Here is a 22,443-nt window from a genome sequence, read left to right on the forward strand (position 1 = left end):
AATAAATAACAAGTTCAGAATGCAGGACTTGCCAATTTTAATATCTGTATCCAAATATGAATAAATGATAATTTTCATTTCAGAGTGCATGTTTTAGATTTCAATGAGAAGCTTAAGTATTGCATCCGTGTAGCTCCACTCAAACAGTAAAAGCATTCTAGTTCATTTTATCAAACAAAAGATAGATGATGTTAATAATTTGTCCCAATCTTGTGAACTATCATATGGTGCATTCTGCTAGAATGTAAATAGTTTAAGAGTAAAGGAGATGCCCACTGAATAGTAGAAGTGTTGAGACACTGACAGGCACATAGTAAAAAATGAAAACTTGCTAGCTTTTGGACGAATTCTTTAATAAGCAGAGAACACATACATAGATGCATGCACACCTTCACCCCCCCTCCCCTCTCCCTGCCCCACTACGTGCACACATCTAGCTGTGCAGCTACATTGTACCTGCTGAACACAAAAAGCTGGGATGGAAATTTAGCATGTGGAGAGGGATGAGGAGTTATTCCAGGCAAGATGGGGAGATGGTGAAAGAGATGGGGTACAGGAGGATTGGTTGGGGAGGGGTAGCTGATGGCTTGGAGGGCAGCAGCCAGTGTGTGGGAGGGTGAGGCACAGGGATATGGGATAGGAATGCGACACAGGGGCCACAGAGCCAGTGAGTTCAAGCAGTGCGCAATGACAATGACCTCAAGGCATGGACTGGGAAGGACAGAGGAAGAGGGTGGGCACACTATTTGGTGAGGGTTTCTTTTACTCCTAAGCTACATACAGTGAATTGTTTTAGCTGTTTCATGTCCCCATGGGATGTAGGAATATGATGTACATTGAGTAGGTCCACCCATATTCTTCTTGGTCCATCTCTGCTTCTGTTATACTCCACAACTAAATTCAAAGTTCACTATTAACTCGTCCCTTTCAACCACGTATAGCACAATAGCGACATCATGAAAGTGTTTTGCTTCACACCACTTATCTACTACATTCAAACCTAGATTATATCACACTGATTGAAGGTACTACAAAGTTAGTTAGTTAGTTTCATGTTCCATGGATCATTTGCATGATAAATTGTAATCATGTGGAATGAGTCATTTTATATTAATATCACAAATTATTTTGTAAATATGGCTACATGCTGGTGATTTACAATTGTTTGTTTGTTTGTTTGTTTGTGTGTGTGTGTGTGTGTGTGTGTGTGTGTGTGTGTGTGTGTGTGTACACACATGCATGTGCGTGCACGTGCATGCATGTTTTATTTGAAGTAAAAACACATATGGATGTGGGTTGATAATACCCACTCACCACTTTTACATATTACAATAATAGAAATTCTTCTACAGAACAGCAGGAGTTATCAAACTTTTTCAGTTTATTTTCAAATTTTATTTTGCTGTCTGTCAGATATTTTGTATCAGCAGGTAAGTGATCAAAAATTTTGGTTGCAGGATTGTGCACCCTTTTAGTGCTAAGGACAACCTTAATGTTGCAAATGAATGTAATTGTTCCTTTTGAACTGCAGTGGATTACTTATAACATACTTCATGAGGAAATAAATACTGTGAAGCAGTAGTCAGAATGCCCAAATATTTAAACAGATGTCTACAAGATGATTATGGGTGAGCACCACATATTCTTACAGCACTTTTTGAGCAATGAAGGCATTCTTTGTTAAAAATGAGTTACCCCAGAACGTTATTTCAAACAGTCAAAAGTCCAGGATGGAATAACACCAATATGAAAAGGATAGATTGCTACTCATCACACAGAGGAAGCATGAAGTTGCAGACAGGCACAATGAAAGAGGGTGCTAAACATTTAAGCTTTCAGACAAAAAAGTCCTTCTTCCAAAATAGAAAGTACGTACGCAATCACTCAAACACAACTTACATACACGTGGTCTCCAGGCACTGGGGCACCAGTAACTGGAAACAGTGACTGTGTATGCAAGCGAGAGCAAGTTGTGCTTTTGTGAATGTGTGTTTTCTATCTCAGAAGAAGGATGTTCTTTTCTGAAAGCTGAAATGTTTAGCAGTCTTTTTCAAGGTGCCTGTCCATGACACAACACCTCCTCTTATGTGGTGAGTGGCAGTCTATCCTTTTGATATTGTTGTTGATTGAAGATACTTGTCATACATGTGGTTACAGTGTTGCCATATTGTCACTTTTTATGTCCATATACTACCAAAAATATTCACAGGATGAAATTTTGCTACAGACATTTTCGTATTGTTGGTAAGCAACAAACTGAGCTGTGAAGTCAGCACATGATGTTTTGTACACCCTGAATATACTGGCAATCAACCTGCTGAAAAAGTATTGCAAGTTGTTAGAAAGCTTTATTAATTTGGATTTGGCTTTAGCTTACCAAAATATTCTTTACAGTGAGTATTTCTTAAATGGAAAACCGAATGTCAGGAGAAAATGTCACTAGTATATGTGAGCGGTTAATGTATAATGGAAAGAGAAGGTGAAGTGGGTACTGTAAAAGGATACCACTACACTTAATTTCTGAGTGGCAATACTGCATTCACTCTGCATTCATTCTTGATATAGCCTTTTAACTTAGAAATGATGGTAGAGATGGCTGCCATCCTCCTCCTCAGCACAAGTGAAGAAGCAGATCTATATGAAAAACCATGCTTCACTCTCATTCAGCTTTCTATTTTTTATTTGAAAATTATACTGACTGTCTTCCAGTGCTAACTTCATATGCCAATTATGACTGTAGCCAGTATTGTTATTGTATGATTTGTATGATGTGTGTTTTGAGAGCTATATATTCATGATTTTCTCATGGCTACAATACCGAGAATATTTTATAGATAACTAGGAATGTGCCACAGTTACTGTATATTTATTGTTGAAATAAGAACCTGAATAAAGAAATAACTTTATATTTTTCTCTGTATTTCTTTAGTATTTTCTATGCCACATATTCTGTGCTGATATGGAGACCTAATGACTAATACATCATGCTTCAGCATTTGAGTATTTGATTTGCAGAACTAATGTGAGGAGAGGGATGCAAAACATGTCAGAAAAGGAAATACAGAATACCATATTCCACAAAAGAATTCATTTGCTTAACTTCAATAATTAACCCACATGTTCTGTGTGAAGCAGTTCCCAAATATGTGGAAAAAGCCTGAAAACATTTAAACTCATTTTCATTTACAAATGATTACAGACATTATCAAAAACATTGAATTACAAACACATTAAAGATATAAAATAATTCCTAGAAAATCATAGCCAAGTACCATCAAACACTGCTTTATTGCTCTTTTAAACTACACTCCTGGAAATTGAAATAAGAACACCGTGAATTCATTGTCCCAGGAAGGGGAAACTTTATTGACACATTCCTTGGGTCAGATACATCACATGATCACACTGACAGAACCACAGGCACATAGACACAGGCAAAAGAGCATGCACAATGTCGGCACTAGTACAGTGTATATCCACCTTTCGCAGCAATGCAGGCTGCTATTCTCCCATGGAGACGATCGTAGAGATGCTGGATGTAGTCCTGTGGAACGGCTTGCCATGCCATTTCCACCTGGTGCCTCAGTTGGACCAGCGTTCGTGCTGGACGTGCAGACCGCGTGAGACGACGCTTCATCCAGTCCCAAACATGCTCGATGGGGGACAGATCCGGAGATCTTGCTGGCCACGGTACTTGACGTACGCCTTCTAGAGCACGTTGGGTGGCACGGGATACATGTGGACGTGCATTGTCCTGTTGGAACAGCAAGTTCCCTTGCCGGTCTAGGAATGGTAGAACGATGGGTTCGATGACGGTTTGGATGTACCGTGCACTATTCAGTGTCCCCTCGACGATCACCAGTGGTGTACGGCCAGTGTAGGAGATCGCTCCCCACACCATGATGCCGGGTGTTGGCCCTGTGTGCCTCAGTCGTATGCAGTCCTGATTGTGGCGCTCACCTGCATGGCGCCAAACATGCATACGACCATCATTGGCACCAAGGCAGAAGGGACTCTCATCGCTGAAGACGACACGTCTCCATTCGTCCCTCCATTCACACCTGTCGCGACACCACTGGAGGCGGGCTGCACGATGTTGGGGCGTGAGCGGAAGACGGCCTAACGGTGTGCGGGACCGTAGCCCAGCTTCATGGAGACGGTTGTGAATGGTCCTCGCCGATACCCCAGGAGCAACAGTGTCTCTAATTTGTTGGGAAGTGGCGGTGCGGTCCCCTACGGCACTGCGTAGGATCCTACGGTCTTGGCGTGCATCCGTGCGTCGCTGCGGTCCGGTCCCAGGTCGACGGGCATGTGCACCTTCCGCCGACCACTGGCGACAACACTGATCTACTGTGGAGACCTCACACCCCACGTGTTGAGCAATTCGGCGGTACGTCCACCCGGCCTCCCGCATGCCCACTATACGCCCTCGCTCAAAGTCCGTCAACTGCACATACGGTTCACGTCCACGCTGTCGCGGCATGCTACCAGTGTTAAAGACTGCGATGGAGCTCCGTATGCCACGGCAAACTGGCTGACACTGACGGCGGCGGTGCACAAATGCTGCACAGCTAGCGCCATTCGACGGCCAACACCGCGGTTCCTGGTGTGTCCGCTGTGCCGTGCGTGTGATCATTGCTTGTACAGCCCTCTCGCAGTGTCTGGAGCAAGTATGGTGGGTCTGACACACCGGTGTCAATGTGTTCTTTTTTCCATTTCCAGGAGTGTATACTTTAGATATACAGGGGTCAAAAATTACACAGAACACCCACACATTTTGTCATATTATTAATGATTTATATCAATTAGAGAGCTGAACACATCAGAAGAAGGATGCTGAGAACAAAGAGTAGTGTAGTGCTTCTAGCCAATTAACTGGCGAAAATGTCCCAACAAAATCCAGCACATAACTGACATGCGACCATGACTGAACCACTCAAGTTGGAAAAGTGCCTTCTCCCCCCTATGGGCACGGAACATTACCACATTCCCGTGAGTTAGGCACATGTAGAATAACAGAAGCAGTTGATCCTGCACCTTGCACCCATTTATGGAAGTGCTTGGGCATACAGTTTGAGATTGTGGGTGGGAAGTATAAAGTTTCCTTTTTTCTTATGTTATGTGTGTGAACAAAATGGTTTCTCTCAAATAATGCCTGTTTGGTATACAGAAAGCTAAAAATCTCATAAATACACAGGGTCAGGAGAGTTAACATATGAAGTTTCCTAAATAATGGGCAGCATGGTTCTTTACCATGTACAATGCACATATTCCGAATGTATCAGGTGGATATTGGGAAATGTAATGTTCCATGGGAACATCTACATGGAGGATGTTGGTATATAAGGATGTAACATCAATAGTGACAGACAAGCAGTCTAGTTATAATGGGACAGAAACATTGGATTTGTGAAGGGGAAGCTACCGGTGTTCTGGTTATGGAAAGGAGAACTTCAGAAACATGGTTGGAGATGCTGTTGAAACAAGACATACTATCTTTCTGTGGAAGAATTGCAGGCAGCCATGGTAAGGCCATTAGAAATGATACAAGTTGGGTTTCTACAGTTTTTAGAAACGATTTATGGTATTTTTGTAGGATTTCTATTGCAAGGAGAGAGACAGACTGGGATAACAGTTTTAAGTGAGACCTAATGTGCTGAGATGTCATTGGAAGTCATGCTACATCTTTGGGATGAGATATTGGAGAAAAATTTGTAGGTGGAGTTGTCAGAGGGATGATGGAGACTTTCAACCACAAATTCACTATGATTCCTGACCACATTTGCAGAATCATAGTCATAAGGAAAAAAAATTGACAGGATTGTTTTTTGGTTATAAATAGCTATTCATTCTGCAGTTGTGATGTCAGATTCAAATGGAAAACATTTAGGCCTGACAGTTGAGACCAGGATGAATGTGAGGAATTCTGTTAAGATTAGCAGGGGACAGTCAAGTGGAAGGGGGAGGGGGGGGGATGGAGAATCACAGTTAGGAAGAGATTGGAATAGGATAAGTATTGACTCAGTGGTCATAAGGGTGGTTGTGAAGAAGGGCTTCCACTGGAAGGAAGGAGGAAAATCCAGGGCTATTACAAATGATTGAAGTGATTTCATAAATTCACTGTAGCTCCATTCATTGACATATGGTCACGACACGCTACAGATACATAGAAAAACTCATAAAGTTTTGTTCAGCTGAAGCCACACTTCAGGTTTCTGCTGCCAGAGCGCTAGAGAATGCAGTGAGACAAAATGGCGACAGGAGCCGAGAAAGCGTATGTCGTGCTTGAAATGCACTCACATCAGTCAGTCATAACAGTGCAACGACACTTCAGGACGAAGTTCAACAAATATCTACTAACTGCCAACTCCATTTGGCGATGGTATGCGCAGTTTAAAGCTTCTGGATGCCTCTGTAAGAGGAAATCAATGGGTCGGCCTGCAGTGAGCGAAGAAACGGTTGAACGCGTGCGGGCAAGTTACACGCGTAGCCCGCGGAAGTCGACGAATAAAGCAAGCAGGGAGCTAAACGTACCACAGCCGATGGTTTGGAAAATCTTACGGAAAAGGCTAAAGCAGAAGCCTTACCATTTACAATTGCTACAAGCCCTGACACCCGATGACAAAGTCAAACACTTTGAATTTTTGGCGCGGTTGCAACAGCTCATGGAAGAGGATGCGTTCAGTGCGAAACTTGTTTTCAGTGATGAAGCAACATTTTTTCTTAATGGTGAAGAGAACAGACACTATGTGCAAATCTGGCCGGTAGAGAATCCTCATGCATTCATGCAGCAAATTCGCAATTCGCCAGAAGTTAACGTGTTTTGTGCAATCTCACGGTTTAAAGTTTACGGCCACTTTTTCTTCTGCGAAAAAAACGTTACAGGACACATGTATCTGGACATGCTGGAAAATTGGCTCATGACACAACTGGAGACCGACAGCACCGACTTCATCTTTCAACAGGATGGTGCTCCACCGCACTTCCATCATGATGTTCAGCATTTCTTAAACAGGAGATTGGAAAACCGATGGATCGGTCGTGGTGGAGATCACGATCAGCAATTCATGTCATGGCCTCCACACTCTCCTGACTTAACCCCATGCGATTTCTTTCTGTGGGGTTATGTGAAAGATTCAGTGTTTAAACCTCCTCTACCAAGAAACGTGCCAGAACTGTGAGCTCGCATCAACGATGCTTTCGAACACATTGATGGGGACATGCTGCGCTGAGTGTGGGAGGAACTTGATTATCGGCTTGATGTCTGCTGAATCACTAAAGGGGCACATATCGAACATTTGTAAAAGCCTAAAAAAACTTTTTGAGTTTTTGTATGTGTGTGCAAAGCATTGTGAAAATATCTCAAATAATAAAGTTATTGTAGAGCTGTGAAATCGCTTCAATCATTTGTAATAACCCTGTAAATGACGTTCTTGGTTCAGCTTGGTTAAGTGTAGATTTGTTGCTGAATAGGAGGTATTTTGAAAGTACTGAGAGTTCTTTTGGGATCAAGTTTGTGGAGCATAGATTGACAACAGTTGTTCAGGAAGTAGAAAGAGTGGATAGGATAATGTGTTTTGTGAGGGATTAAGACAATTTCTGGAGGTGCGAGAGATCAAATAAGTCAGCATTATCCATGCTATCCTGGTGTTCCTTCTTCATCCAGAGAACTTTAACAGGTCTATGTTTCCACTTTTTACATGAAGTATCGTGAGATAGCTTAAAAGTTTTCTACAGGAACAAAAAAAATTTCCTGCCAGAATGAAAACACCACTGTAGAGACTTTCACAAGTTTAATAAACTCAACAAATACACATAACAGAGATTTTAGTCGTCAGTAATAAATTCTCCTTGACTATTTACATCTATCTGCCAATGCTACAGCAACGTTTCGGTTCTGTGTCTGTATAAATCATGCGGTTTTGAAGTCAAGAACTCATCAAGCCATGCTCAGATCACATTTTCATCCACGAAGGAAGTTCCTTGAGGGTTGTTTGACAGAGAGCAGAAAAGATGAAAATCTGAGGGGGCAAAATCAGGCAAATAAGGTGGGTGTGAAATGACTTCCTAATCCAACTCCTGTATAGTGTTTTTTTTCAGTCTATCAGATTGTAGGCAGGTGCTATCATGGAGTAGCATCACTTTATGCAGTCTTCCTGCTCACCGTTCTTGGACTGCATCTGCAAGACATCTCAATTGTTAACAGTAAATGTCAGCAGTGATGTTTACACGTTGGGGCAGCAGTTCATGGTACACCACACCATCGCTGTCCCACCAGATGCATAAAATTATCTTTGCAGATGCAAGTAGGTCTTTGTATGGGAAGCTGTTGCTTTCTTTGGGCTCAATCATCCCTTTCTTTTCCTTATGTTAGCATGAAGATACCATTTCTCATCATTGGTAGTGATACAGAATAGGTATGGTTGGTGTTGTTCACCCACCAAATTTTTTTATTTTGGTTTTGAACATGTGGTACCCATACATCTGACTTTTGAACCTTCCCCATTGCTTACAAATGTTGCGTGTTTGTGGAATGATCACAGGTCATCACATTTGCCATTTCTTGAGAACACTGATGTGAATCATTATGGTTAATATGTTTAAATGATCTTCACCCATCCCTGAAGGTCCTCCTGAACATGGAGAGTCACTAATGTTAAAAATCCTCATTAAAACAAGAAAACCATTTTATTGCCATGCTCTGTCCAGTAGCATTACCCCAAACATGGCACAAATGTGTCTGGCTACCTCTGATACTGTCACTTGTCCAGTGAACTCAAACAGAAGAATACATCATAAATGTTCCAATTTTCCACTTGGCACACCATTTTATAGTGTCCACAGATCCACTTACTAGCTCCAAATGACAAAATGACAATATGTAAACTCCAATAGCAAACAGTGAACTACAAATAAAAAATGGCAATGGATAAATAAACCCATAGCAACCAGAATATCAACATGCAAAACAATAACACCATGAACTTATATAGCAACCTAATACATCAAAAATTGTTCAATGATTTCAACATTGTATACAACAAAAAAGTGATTGCAGGAATTAGAAGTGTGATCTTGGGTGCTGCTAGTGGAAAGATAAGTGCACTTTTTACATGACTGTCATACTAGAATACCTGAGGTGAAAAGTATAACTGAAATGCAAACTACATGAATGCTTAGGCAAAGGTATAATCAACCACAAACTGTATAAACTCTGTGCCAAAAATTATAATTAACTGCAAGTTGCATAAACACTAAGTAGAATAGTATAATCAACTGTGCCGGCCGGGGTGACTGAGCGGTTAAAGGCGCTACAGTCTGGAACCGCACGACCGCTACGGTCACAGGTTCGAATCCTGCCTCGGGCATGGATGTGTGTGATGTCCTTAGGTTAGTTAGGTTTAAGTAGTTCTAAGTTCTAGGGGACTTATGACCACAGCAGTTGAGTCCCATAGTGCTCAGAGCCATTTGAACCATTTATAATCAACTGCAAACATCGTAAGTACAAGTGAAGAATATAATTAACTGTAAATTACATAAGTTACTAAGGTGAACAGTATAAACAAATGTAAAATGCTCTAACACAAAGAATATAATTAACTACAAATTGCAAAAATCCTGCAGCAATGATAATTGACAGGAAAGTAAGGGAAGGAAAAGTCAGAAGCTGTAGCACTAGCAAACAAAGAATGAAGAAAATGCTACATAGTTAGGCTCCTTGTTCCAGCTGCACACAAGACATACAAAGTGCATATGTCCCTCTAAGGGGTGTAAACAAAGAAACTAAGCACTTAAGCAATAGTTGATTTGAGACCTCAATGTAATCCACACAGGTATAAGTTACTCAGTCACATTCCTCAAATAAAAAGGTTTTCTTTATTTAAAATACACTACTGTACATGTGTTTGAATCTATATTTTCAAGCACTTTGAAGGGCCCAATATAAATGTCCAATGTTCATTTCTCCACTAATGGATTTTCAGATTTCATAAATTATAACCAGAATTAAATCACTTACTTTGAATTGCATCAATTTCAATTTCTTCCTGTGTCTTTTCCTTCTAATCTCTTTTTGTTTCTGCATAGTTACAATTTCTTCTCTCTACATCTACATCAACACTCTGCAATTCAACTGATGGTCTGTGGCAGAGGGCATTGCATTTTATTGTGTTGTATTGCATTTGTTGGTCATGTTGTTTACAAAAGCCTCTTTTGCATAAGTTGGGCAAGTCAAATTATAAGTACACTTCTGAAAGTGATTTCTAGGCAAATGCAGTAAAAGCAGTGATACTATATGACTTTGCAACACTAGCTGATACCCTCTCCCTATTCCATTCATGAACAGTGTGTGGGAAGAATGATTGTTGATAAGCCTCTGTATTAGCTCTAATGTCTCGAACTTTCTCATTGTGGGCCCTTTGTGATACATGTATTAGAGTAAGTAATATGTTGTTTGGCTCTTCCTGGAAAGTACTATTTTGAAATTTCAATAGTATACCTCTCTCATGCACAATGCCTCTCCTATAGCATATGCCACCAGACTTTGTTGAGCATATCTGTAATGCTCTTATGGGAACAGGATACGATTATTGGCCAAATGCAATAACTATCCCTATTAAACTCCACATAGATATATATTTTATAGTTAATCATAAACTTGTACACAGGTTTAGATACAGAACAGAACTAAAAACTAGCCGGCCGAAGTGGCCGTGCGGTTAAAGGCGCTGCAGTCTGGAACCGCAAGACCGCTACGGTCGCAGGTTCGAATCCTGCCTCGGGCATGGATGTTTGTGATGTCCTTAGGTTAGTTAGGTTTAACTAGTTCTAAGTTCTAGGGGACTAATGACCTCAGCAGTTGAGTCCCATAGTGCTCAGAGCCATTTGAACCCATTTGAACTAAAAACTAACATGGAGGCTCAGCAGAGTAATAAGAGTCCAAAGATGGTGTTAATTGTGGTCGATACGACCTATCGACGCCACCCCCCCCCCCCCCCCCCCCCCCCCCTTTTGCTGTATGGAGTACCACTTGTGAGGCTTGAGTGGAGGTCATGTGGCAGTCGGCGTCGGTAGTAGTCAGGTGAGGTGGTAGGCACACAACCAGGATTTCCATCTCAGTCGAGGCGGAGTGTGGAGGCGGAGCGATTGGTGGCACGTCCACCTCGTAGTCAGTAACCAGCAGGGGCAGATGATGTGTTGGCTGGCCTGAGAGTAGGCATGTGGAATGGTGGAATGGCCTGTGGCACGGTACCCACCCTGAATTCAGAACGAGCCGTCTGAGGAGATGAACACGCGAATTTCTGATGGGCTACACTCGCGCGGTGCTGGGGGGGGGGGGGGGGGGGGGGGGAGGGGGGGAGGGACAGGCTATGCACTACACTGACATTTAACTACCCATTAGTGGGCGAGGCCACAGTGTCTGTTAGGAGCCCGAGCACATGGTCATCGAAGGTGAGGATTGACATGTCGTCCACACAGGGTGGTGACACGTTGTAGCACAGGTTGAATGTGAGAGAGTGAGTCTCCGCAGTCAGTGAAGTGGCGGCGAAACACGCACATGGGGTGGCTGGTGACATGCCTGGAAAACTTGCAAATGCCAATGACGAATCATGGGTTGGAGAAAACAGTGTCATGGAATGAGACAAAGTATTTTCAGGCTCTGCAGCGGAAAAGTCGTCAGGATGGTCCGTCTGGGATGGCAGAAGGGCATTGGGGTCCATGAAAGCAGGTTTGAGCCTGTGCAATGAAACAGTTTGAGGACAATCTTAATCATAATGCCGAACATTGTCTCGCCCCGCTGGAGTACTTTAAAGGGGCTGAGGTAGGGTGATTGCAGGGGTTGTCTTATGGAATCATCAATGAGCATAACGTGGGAGCAAGTGTTGAGTGCAGTTGGCACGTAAGTGTCTGGCAGGAAATGGCTGATAGGTGGGTGTAGCCATGCACGTTTGAAGTGAGTGTGCATGCAACTAATGAAATCTGGGGAGGGGGGAAAATCCTCAGGTGCTTGAGGCAGGATAAGTTCCCCTGGTATGACTGGGTTCTCCCCGAACACGAATTCATAGATGGCTCCCTGTAAGTCTGGTTTAAGGTTCGAACAGAGACCGAGTAACACCAATGGAAGCGCCTCAGACCAGAGGCAGTCATGGCACCTGAGGGCAGTTTTGATGGTGCGATGCCACCATGCAACTAACCCGTTGCTTTGCGGGTTGTAGGCTGTTAAAATTAATGCTGCAGATGTCGAATAAAATGATGAACAGGGCAGATTCAAACTGCCGACCTTGGTCGTTGGTGATGGTGGTTGGGCAACAAAACCTGGCAAAACATGAGTTGACAAAACTCTTGGCCACAGTTTCAGTGGTGATGTTGGGTAAAGGAACAGCTTCCACCCAGTGGTACAAGTGGTTTATTGTGGAGAGGATATATCTGTGGCCCTCCAATGGTGGTTGTGGACCAATAAGGTTGATATGTACATGACGAAATCTTCCTTGCGGAATGTTGAACTTGCCTAGTGGAGGGGAGGTGTCGCGGCCGATTTTGTTGCGTTGACAGGAGACGCAGCTGTATTCCCAGATCTGACAGTCCCGTTTAATATTTTTCTAAATGAAACGCTTGGATGCGAGCCATGTGGTGGTGTGGATGCCAGGGTGAGTGAGGTTATGCAAGGCATCAAAGGCTTGCTGGTGCAATGTGGGCAGGAGCAACAGCCACAGGGTGCCAGTAGAAGAATCACACCACACTTCATCCAAAATGCTGGGGAACCTGGCTTTGGTAAACACAAGAGATGTTTGAGGATCCGTTAGGAGAGCTTGATATTCCTCGTCAGAGGCCTGGAGAGCGGCCAGGTTGGATAAGTCGATGATGCGTGAGACAGTATTGATCCGTGAGAAAAAATCGACAGGGATGTTTTCTGTGCCTGTGATATAGTGAATGTCTGTTGTGAATTGAGAGACTAAATCAAAGTGGCGGAAACACCGAGAGGGTGGCTCTTCAAGAGGGTTGCAGAAAGCATCTGCTAGTTGTTTGTAATCAGTAACGATGAAGAAAGAACAGCCCTTGACGTTGGGGCGAAGGTGTTTGACAGCTTCATAGACCGCCAGAAGTTACCTATCAAAAGTGGAATATTTTTTCTGAGTTGTAGACAGTTTTTTCGAGAAGAAATGAAGGGGAGAAACTATGTTGCCTTTGCGTTGCTGTAGTACTGCCCCCACGGTGATGTCGCTGGCATCCGTAGTGATGAATAACTCAACCGACAGGCCGGGGTGGGCGAGTCTCAAGGCATGAGCTAAGGAAGTTTTTAGAGCCTTGAAGGCCTCCAGCATAGGTTCAGTCCAGCGAACTGGTTTAAGACCTGAAGTCTGTTTGCCCAACAGTGAGTCTGTCAGCGAAGTCTGCATGGCAGCGGCAGAAGGCAGATGCCAACGGTAGTAACTTATTGTACCCAACAAACGTTCTTTGTAAGTAGCCGGAGGCAGCAGTGACATGATGGCCTGCACATGGGATTTGGGAGGCTGTATTCTGTCTGTGGAGATGGTGTAACCCAAAAATGTGACAAAAGATTGGCGCAATTGACCTCAACACCGTTGGAGTTCAAGGTCTAGAGGACCTTGGATAAATGATTTTCGTGTTCCTCAGGCGAGTTGCTGAAAATGAGTATGTCATCCAATTACGCAAAGCAAACTCTAACTGTCTTAAGATTGAGTCGATGAAATGTCACTATGTTTGTGCCGTGTTTTTCAGGTTGAATGACATGAAGTTGTATTGGAACAAACTGAGGGGCGTGATAATAGCTGTCTTTGGAATGTCTTCCAGTGCTATGGGAATCTGGTGATAGGCACATTTACAGTCAATAACACTGAAGATTGTGGCACCCAATAACATATGAGTGAAACTGTTTATGTTCGGCACTGAGTAATAGTCCATGACGGTATGAGCTTTTAAGCATCTATAGTTGCCGCACATTCGGAAAGAACCGTTGTTTTTGGTGACGAGGTGAATAGGTGAAGACCAGTTGGTGTCCGACATTTGCAGGATACCTGCCTCCAAAAGTTTGTTAATTTGCTGCTGGGCCATGCACAACTTAATGAGGTTGAGGCATCTAACTGTGTGCTGCCTAATAAGAGGGCCGGCAGTGGTAACTGTCTTGTGTGAGAACTGTACACGAGACTGAGCAATGTCCTGACATGAAGTTTTTGAATGAGTTGGGTGCGGCGCAGCATAACCATTAGGGCAAGTGGGAAAAGGTAGCATGAAAGTCACATGCTTATTACGTGAGTGCGGCGTGTGCTTGTTTGGAGATGTCAGCTGCGCATGCAGCGCGGAGGAGGTCAGGACGTGCAGTGACTGTCTGTTGTCAGCCTTGCCTTGGGTAACTGGCACGAGCGAGAGAGGCGTTGGCATCATGTGGGGAACAGCTGAGTCACGTGGCTGGTGTGTGAGAGAGGGGGAATGTTAATCAACATGTGGGGCAGCTGCCTGCATGGTGGGCATGGTCATAATGCATGCGCGACTGTCATTAGAAGCGATGTTTGAAACGTATGGCACTGTATGTGGTGAGCACGTCGGGGGTGAAGTGTCTACCGAACACGAATTGTTACATGCAATTAATGTTTTTGGACTAACCTGTTGAGTGTCTGAGCTGGAGTCTGCTGGAGAAACATGATTAGGTGGCGGCACTGTTGACTGCAGTTTCAGCAGCGAGGTACGAACCGCGACGAGCTCGTTGTAAGTGTGTGCTATTCACGGTTTCAGCTTGTTGTTTTATGGCAGAGTTGTGCCGCTGAGTCATATTCTGACAGTAGGTTAGTGACGCAGGTCACAATGTTGCCAGTGAGGGCAGAGCACTCACGTACTAACTTACATGTCGTAAGAGAAACAGAATGTGGAACATAAGTGTGGGAGCACAGTATCTAAGTGCTAGTGGGATGATGTAGCACTGTGCCCTGAACCACATTCAGAGAGAGTTTGTAATGTGACAAAAAATCTATACCGAGAGTTGGTTCAGCGATGTCGACAATGTAGAAAGTCCACGGAAAACACAGAGAAGGAGATAGGTGCACCGTAACTTCGACGGAGCCTCAGGTTTGTAACGTTGATGCATTGACAGCTCGTAGAAGTGACCTCGTCGGTGAAAAGGCAGGAGGAGCTAATTATGTGTATACGATAGACACGTCAGCGCCTGTGTTGACTAGGAAAACAAGCCGTGACAAAATGTCGATCACATATAAACCATCGCATGGCTGGGTGGACGAGTGGATGGAGTGCAATGTGTGAGGACACCTGTGAGGTTCTCTGCAGGACTCTGTGTCTTCTAGATCCTGTGGTCGGCGTTTGGGTGCTGGCAAGGTAATCGACACTTCTTGGCATCATCGCCGAAAATCTGTGGTACCAACTATACAGATGAGATGGATGTGGTGGTGGCAGTGACTGTGGCAGCAGAGGAGGCTTGTCCTCATTGATTTGTTCCAGGATGTATACTGGCACATATGGTGCATGGACAGTTCTCGAGTGCTCAGACAGAGGAGAGAGCGAGCAGATACTGCCAGGCAGTGTAGACAGCCCAGAGGTGGAGCGAGCTCTGCCTCTGCCTGCAGACGGCCGGTAAACAGGAGCGGTTGTGCCAACTAGTGGTGAGTGATGTGCTGGTTGGTGTTGTCATAGCAGCGTATACAGCTGGTCTGTGATGCAAAGACAAGAGCCGATTGACAGAAGGAGTGCGGTAGCAGGTGAATCTGTAGGTAGGTAGGTAACCTGGCGGACCATACCACACAAAGACTGATGTCCAGCATCGTATGTTCACTCACAAGTAATCGAAGGTGGCGCCAGAGTTGTGATGGAGTTTGGTCCTCCAGGTGCTCCTCGTACAAGATCTTGATGATTAATTCTTGTGGTGAGCAGGCTAGTCAGTCCAATATTGTTTTCTTTGCAAACTCATACTTGGTGGAGGTGATGGCAAGATGAGTAGATCACAAATCAAGTCGGAGTGATCATTGAGGTGCATGACGAGACATAGGAATTTAGAGTTGTAGTCGGACACACGGTGTAACTTGAACAGATGCTCCACAAGCGCAAACCATGATACGGGGTTGTTCTTCTATAAAGGGGGCAGCTCTGGCAGACGACCAGAAAGGAGGGGGGGAGGGGGGGGAGGAGGTGTCGGTGTATCTTGGAAGACCTGCTGGGTCTGTGGTAGAAGGGGCCATACTGCATCTCGGCACCATAGGCGTAGGTGTGTTATTGGTAAGAACATCTGAAGCAACGGCGGGTTACATTGTCCTTGACGTGTTGCGAAAACATGATGCGGCTGGCACGGTTGGTACCATAGGAATGAGCAGTCATGCAACTTGTGTGCCGGTCCCATAAACTGGACCAGAGGTTAGAGTTTCAGATTTGAAATTGTTCACCTCAGAAATGACATGGAAGGCCGATGCAGCAGACACAGGCAGAACTGTGGGAGAGGTGAGCTGCTGAACGGTCATAATCGGGGCCCCCTGTGCATGTAGGGGGTGGGGGTGGGGGGGGAGGGGTGGGGGGAGTGGGGGTGGGAGGGGGGACTGATGCCTCATGCGACAACAGTGTGAGTTTTCTGTGCACATCAGGAAAACACCCCGAATGGTTGGACTATAAATTACCGGTGAAACTTGCTGAAGATCGCATTGTTGCAGTAAAACGTTCCTGGAAGGCGAAGTGCCATAAGATGTGCTCGAGCCCACGTGGTTGAAAAACTGAGCAACAGGTCTGGTGGGTGAGCAAGGGGAATTTGGTTCATGAAAATGTCCATCATTAGTTTGTGAGTGAGGCAAAACTGAAATAGGTTGATAGTATGTGCATTTTGCACAAATGGCGGCATTGCACATGGCACAACTGTAACTGACATTGTGGCCCATTGAGAGTCAAAGTACGTGTGCGAATGTAGATCAATTTGAACATTACATGAGTGATTGGTAGTTACACAGTTCTGAAAATTATCCACTTCACATTTTACGTGTTGGCGAGAACAGTCTGGTGACACGAAACTTGAGTCCATTGTATGAGTTAACGGTGTAGCACTCGACTATTGTAGAAAAACAAAGTTTAGAAGGAAGGTCAGCATTGGCTGTACTATCGATGGTATATTTATAGCAAAATCGATTTTCAATCACTTAATGATCACCTTCGTACTGTGGTGTACAAATTAAACTCATAGGCGCTGGTATCACGTTATTATCAGTAACCAAAGCTAAGAAATGACCACAATCAATTGTGATCATTTCTTAGCTTTCACGTATATGGTCGTTGTGCACACAGCACTCCATGGACTCACCAATTAACAACAAAGTTTGAGGTTAACTTGGTTGGAGATCATGAATCACTGTTGATTAGTGGAGAGCTTGCTGTTGGCGAAGGATGGGAGTGGTCTGGTTGTTGTAGTTGGGCCTCCAAATCTTCGAACAAAGTGTTGGGTGAGGTAGCCATGGTGTTGTGTGCATAACCTGTTGATTTACAACACCCTGTGTGTAAGTCACAGAAGACGTAGAAACTTCGGTGTCACCAGGATGGGAACGGGATACGATTATCGGTCAAATGCAATAACTTTCACCATTAAATTCCACATAGAGATATATTTTGTAGTTAGTCATAAATGTGTACACAGCTTGAGATACAGATCAAAACTAAAAACTAACATGAAGGCTTGGCAGAGCAATAAGAGTCCAAAGAAGGTGTTAATCATGGTCGATATGACCTATCGACGCCACACTCTCATGCTGACTACACAATCATGTGAGGAAATGCCCTGCTCTTCATTGGATCCTCTCTATGTTTTATGTTGGTCCTACCTGATGAGAGTCTCAGATTGATGTACAGTATTCAAGAACTCGTTGAACAAGAGTGTGCAACCCACTTCTTCGGTGGATGAATTAAATTTCCTAAAATTTCTTCCTGTGAATCTCAGCCTCACATCTACTTTTCCTACTATTTGTTTTATGTGGTCATGCCACTTAAGGTCACTGCAGTTAGTTTGTCTTAGATATTTTACTGTCTCCACCAAGTAGTGTAGTTGTACAGCAGTGAACTTCTTTTCATGTATGTGCAGTATATTACATTTATTTACATTCAGGGTCAACTACCAGAGTCTGTACGATTCATCAGTTCTCTGTAGGACATTCTACAAATTGATACTGTCTTCTGGTGCTGCTACGTTCTTATACACAAATGCATCATCTGCAAGCAGTCTTAACGAACTTCCAAACCATTCTACTAGATCTTTTATATATACTGTAAACAATATCAGTCCTATTACATTTGCTTGGGGTATCCATGAAATTGCCTCTACATTTATCGATTTTGTCCTGTTAAGAGCGAAATGTTGAGCTCTGTCTCCAGGGAAGTCTTGAACCCAGTCACAAATCAGGTTTAGTACTTAGTAAGCCAGTATTTTGTATTTTTCTTTATGCTAAACAGCAGTGCAGGATACTGTGAAATGATCCTTGAAGTTGAAGAACATGGAATCAACCAGAGCACCAATGTTTACAGTGTTAATGGAGTAACAGAGCAAGCTGAGTTTCACAAGATGTCTCTTTGTGGAATCCATATTGGTTTTCGTAGAGGAGATTTTTGTTCTCCAAAAGCATAATAATACATGTGCATGAAACATGTTCCATGATTCTACAACAGACTGCTGTCAGCAATATAGGCATATAATGATGTGTATCTGTCTTATGATTCTTTTGAAAATGGGATTTGCCCACACTTTTTACAGCTAATAGGTACCCTTCGCTGCTCCGCTGACCTAAGACAAACTGCTGCTAGAACGGGAGCATGTTCTGTCACATAGTCTCTGTAGAACCTTACGGGTATCTCATCTGATCCTGATGCTTACGACTACAAATCAATTGTAGTTGTTTTCTTATCCTGTGATCAGTTGTCTCAATAATTGCCATTGCAAAGTTTATACATTGATTGGAATGAGGGACTGTGTTACAATTTTCTGTGGTGAAAATGTTTCAGAGGACAGAATTCAGTATTTCAGCCTTCTCTCTGTCATTTTCTGATTTGGTACCACTATAGTCAGTGAGTGACTGAATAGAATGATTTTGACCTGCTTTCTGATTTTACACAAGACCAAAACGCTCTCCTTGTGCTCATTTCTGCTTCATTCAGCTTTTGTTTGTCAGCTGGGTTTTGATTTCTCCTGCAGCTGTGATGAAGCTCTCTTTGTTTATAAATCAGTTTGTTAACATGGCTATTAAACTATGGTGGGTTCTTCCCATCCCTGAAGATCTTGCTTGGCACATACTTGTCTAAGATGTATTGAATGATGCTTTTGGTTTTTTTTCCATTTGTGCTCCACACTGAATATTTGGTGCTGAATACTCAGATACTCTGCAGTTTGTATCCTGTCACTCTTGCTCAGCGAAACTATTTTTCCACCTTTCCTGAAACTTCTTTTAATACCCATAGTCAGTATTGATATCACAGCTGTATGATTGCTGATACCCACCTGTATGTTAACTGGTTCAAGAAGTTCAGATCTGCTTCTTGCTAGGAGGTCGAAGACGTTAACGCCGTGAGTTAGTTCTCAAAGTATCTGCTCAAAGTGATTTTCAGTCAAGACATTCAGAATAATGTCATACAAATCCATATCTTTGCCACCAGTTTAGATAGCATGACTCTCCCAATCTACACCTGGTTTGTTGAAGTCATCCCCTATTACAACAGCATGATCAGGAAAATTACAATACTTTGCAAGTTCTCTCTGAAATGCTCTACCATTACAGCTCATGAGACAGGTGGTCTATAAAAACATCCAATTATCATTTTTGACCCACCTTTGACATTTCATCACCCAGATGAATTCCCATTTGGAATCTTTGAAACCCTCACTAGATATTATCAAATTCTTTACTGAAATATATACACTATTACTACTCGTGAGCAACCCATCCTTACAATAAATATTCCATTTTGAATTTAGGATTTAATTGCTGTTCACTTCTGGTTTCATCCAACTTTCTGTTCATAATACTAACTGGGCATTATAATCTTCAATAAGCAATGCTAATTCTGGGACCTTACTATGAATGCTTCTGCAGTTTACTAATACCATATTAACCTTTTCTGTTTCTACACTCCTGGAAATGGAAAAAAGAACACATTGACACCGGTGTGTCAGACCCACCATACTTGCTCCGGACACTGCGAGAGGGCTGTACAAGCAATGATCACACGCACGGCACAGCGGACACACCAGGAACCGCGGTGTTGGCCGTCGAATGGCGCTAGCTGCGCAGCATTTGTGCACCGCCGCCGTCAGTGTCAGCCAGTTTGCCGTGGCATACGGAGCTCCATCGCAGTCTTTAACACTGGTAGCATGCAGTGACAGCGTGGACGTGAACCGTATGTGCAGTTGACGGACTTTGAGCAAGGGCGTATAGTGGGCATGCGGGAGGCCGGGTGGACGTACCGCCGAATTGCTCAACACGTGGGGCGTGAGGTCTCCACAGTACATCGATGTTGTTGCCAGTGGTCGGCGGAAGGTGCACATGCCCGTCGACCTGGGACCGGACCGCAGCGACGCACGGATGCACGCCAAGACCGTAGGATCCTACGCAGTGCCGTAGGGGACCGTGCCGCCACTTCCCAGCAAATTAGGGACACTGTTGCTCCTAGGGTATCGGCGAGGACCATTCGCAACCGTCTCCATGAAGCTGGGCTACGGTCCCGCACACCATTAGGCCGTCTTCCGCTCACGCCCCAACATCGTGCAGCCCGCCTCCAGTGGTGTCGCGACAGGCGTGAATGGAGGGACGAATGGAGATGTGTCATCTTCAGCGATGAGAGTCGCTTCTGCCTTGGTGCCAATGATGGTCGTATGCGTGTTTGGCGCCGTGCAGGTGAGCGCCACAATCAGGACTGCATATGACCGAGGCACACAGGGCCAACACCCGGCATCATGGTGTGGGGAGCGATCTCCTACACTGGCCGCACACCACTGGTGATCGTCGAGGGGACACTGAATAGTGCACGGTACATCCAAACCGTCATCGAACCCATCATTCTACCATTCCTAGACCGGCAAGGGAACTTGCTGTTCCAACAGGACAATGCACGTCCGCACGTATCCTGTGTCACCCAACGTGCTCTAGAAGGTGTAAGTCAACTACCCTGGCCAGCAAGATCTCCGGATCTGTCCCCCATTGAGCATGTTTGGGACTGGATGAAGCGTCGTCTCACGCGGTCTGCACGTCCAGCACGAACGCTGGTCCAACTGAGGTGCCAGGTGGAAATGGCATGGCAAGCCGTTCCACAGGACTACATCCAGCATCTCTACGATCGTCTCCATGGGAGAATAGCAGCCTGCATTGCTGCGAAAGGTGGATATACACTGTACTAGTGCTGACATTGTGCATGCTCTGTTGCCTGTGTCTATGTGCCTGTGGTTCTGTCAGTGTGATCATGTGATGTATCTGACCCCAGGAATGTGTCAATAAAGTTTCCCCTTCCTGGGACAATGAATTCATGGTGTTCTTATTTCAATTTCCAGGAGTGTAATATGCAGGACAAGCATTCTCTGAGAATAGTGTGGCTGATGCATCTTTGATTTTGGTAAGAAATTTATCTCCTATTTCAAGGGGGTTTCCTCTCCTGTGGTGTCATGCTTTTTCATGCAGGATGTTCAATAAGCTTTATGCAGTTGGCTGATTTGCCTATAAAACAGAATTTCATAAGGGGAAACCAAATGTAAGTATGTAGTATACTATTTAAGATGTCTTCAAAGTGTTTATGTATTTGATCCAATTTGAATGATTTTTGCTACCGTAATCAAACAATGGAAAATCCAGGATGGAATGTAACAATATTAGAGAAAGAAACTTGCTACTCACCATATAGCGGAGATGCTGAGTCGTGATAGGCACGACAAAAAGTTTCACACAATTATAGCTTTCGGCCATTAAGGCCTTTGTCAGCAATAGACACACACACACACACACACACACACACACACACACAAACTCAAGCAAATGCAAGGTTTCAGTTGTCTGAGACTGCAGACGTGTGTGCAAGTTGTGTTTGCATATGAGTGTGTGTGTGTGTGTGTGTGTGTGTGTGTGTGTGTGTGTGTGTGTGTGTGTGTGTGTGCACGCGTGTGTGTGTATGTGTGTCTATTGCTGACAAAGGCCTTAATGGCCGACAGCTGTAATTGTTTGAATCTTTTTACTACAGTAAGTTATACATAATTTGTCAGTTTACCTCATATACCTCTCTGCTGGATTACTTGAAAGACGGTGAACAGAAATTTGTCTGTGATTGATTTCCTCTCTCCCCATTGAGGTTTTCCAGTTTTTTGAGGTGAAGTTGTGCTCTGCTGACTGATAGTATGGCTTTAGGTATTCAGACATTTTGGAAAAATAATCATTCACAATTTTTGAAATGGTGTTCTTACTTGGTGCCTTCTTAATTCAG

The 22,443-nt window shown here is 43.9% G+C and overlaps 1 protein-coding gene across 1 annotated transcript in view; it reads left to right on the plus strand.

Annotated features, from left to right (window-relative positions):
* The first annotated feature begins 607 nt into the window (after nucleotides 1–607).
* Nucleotides 608–22,443, plus strand: part of LOC126176037 (gastrula zinc finger protein XlCGF8.2DB-like) — a 32,587-nt gene continuing 10,751 nt past the window's right edge. The window contains exon 1 of the mRNA XM_049923168.1: nucleotides 608–1,628. Coding sequence (XP_049779125.1) covers nucleotides 1,619–1,628 — 10 coding nt within the window. The 5' untranslated portion in view covers nucleotides 608–1,618. The remainder of the gene's footprint in view (nucleotides 1,629–22,443) is intronic.

Source organism: Schistocerca cancellata, chromosome 3 (assembly GCF_023864275.1).
Source record: "Schistocerca cancellata isolate TAMUIC-IGC-003103 chromosome 3, iqSchCanc2.1, whole genome shotgun sequence".
Taxonomy (NCBI): Eukaryota; Metazoa; Arthropoda; class Insecta; order Orthoptera; family Acrididae; genus Schistocerca; species Schistocerca cancellata.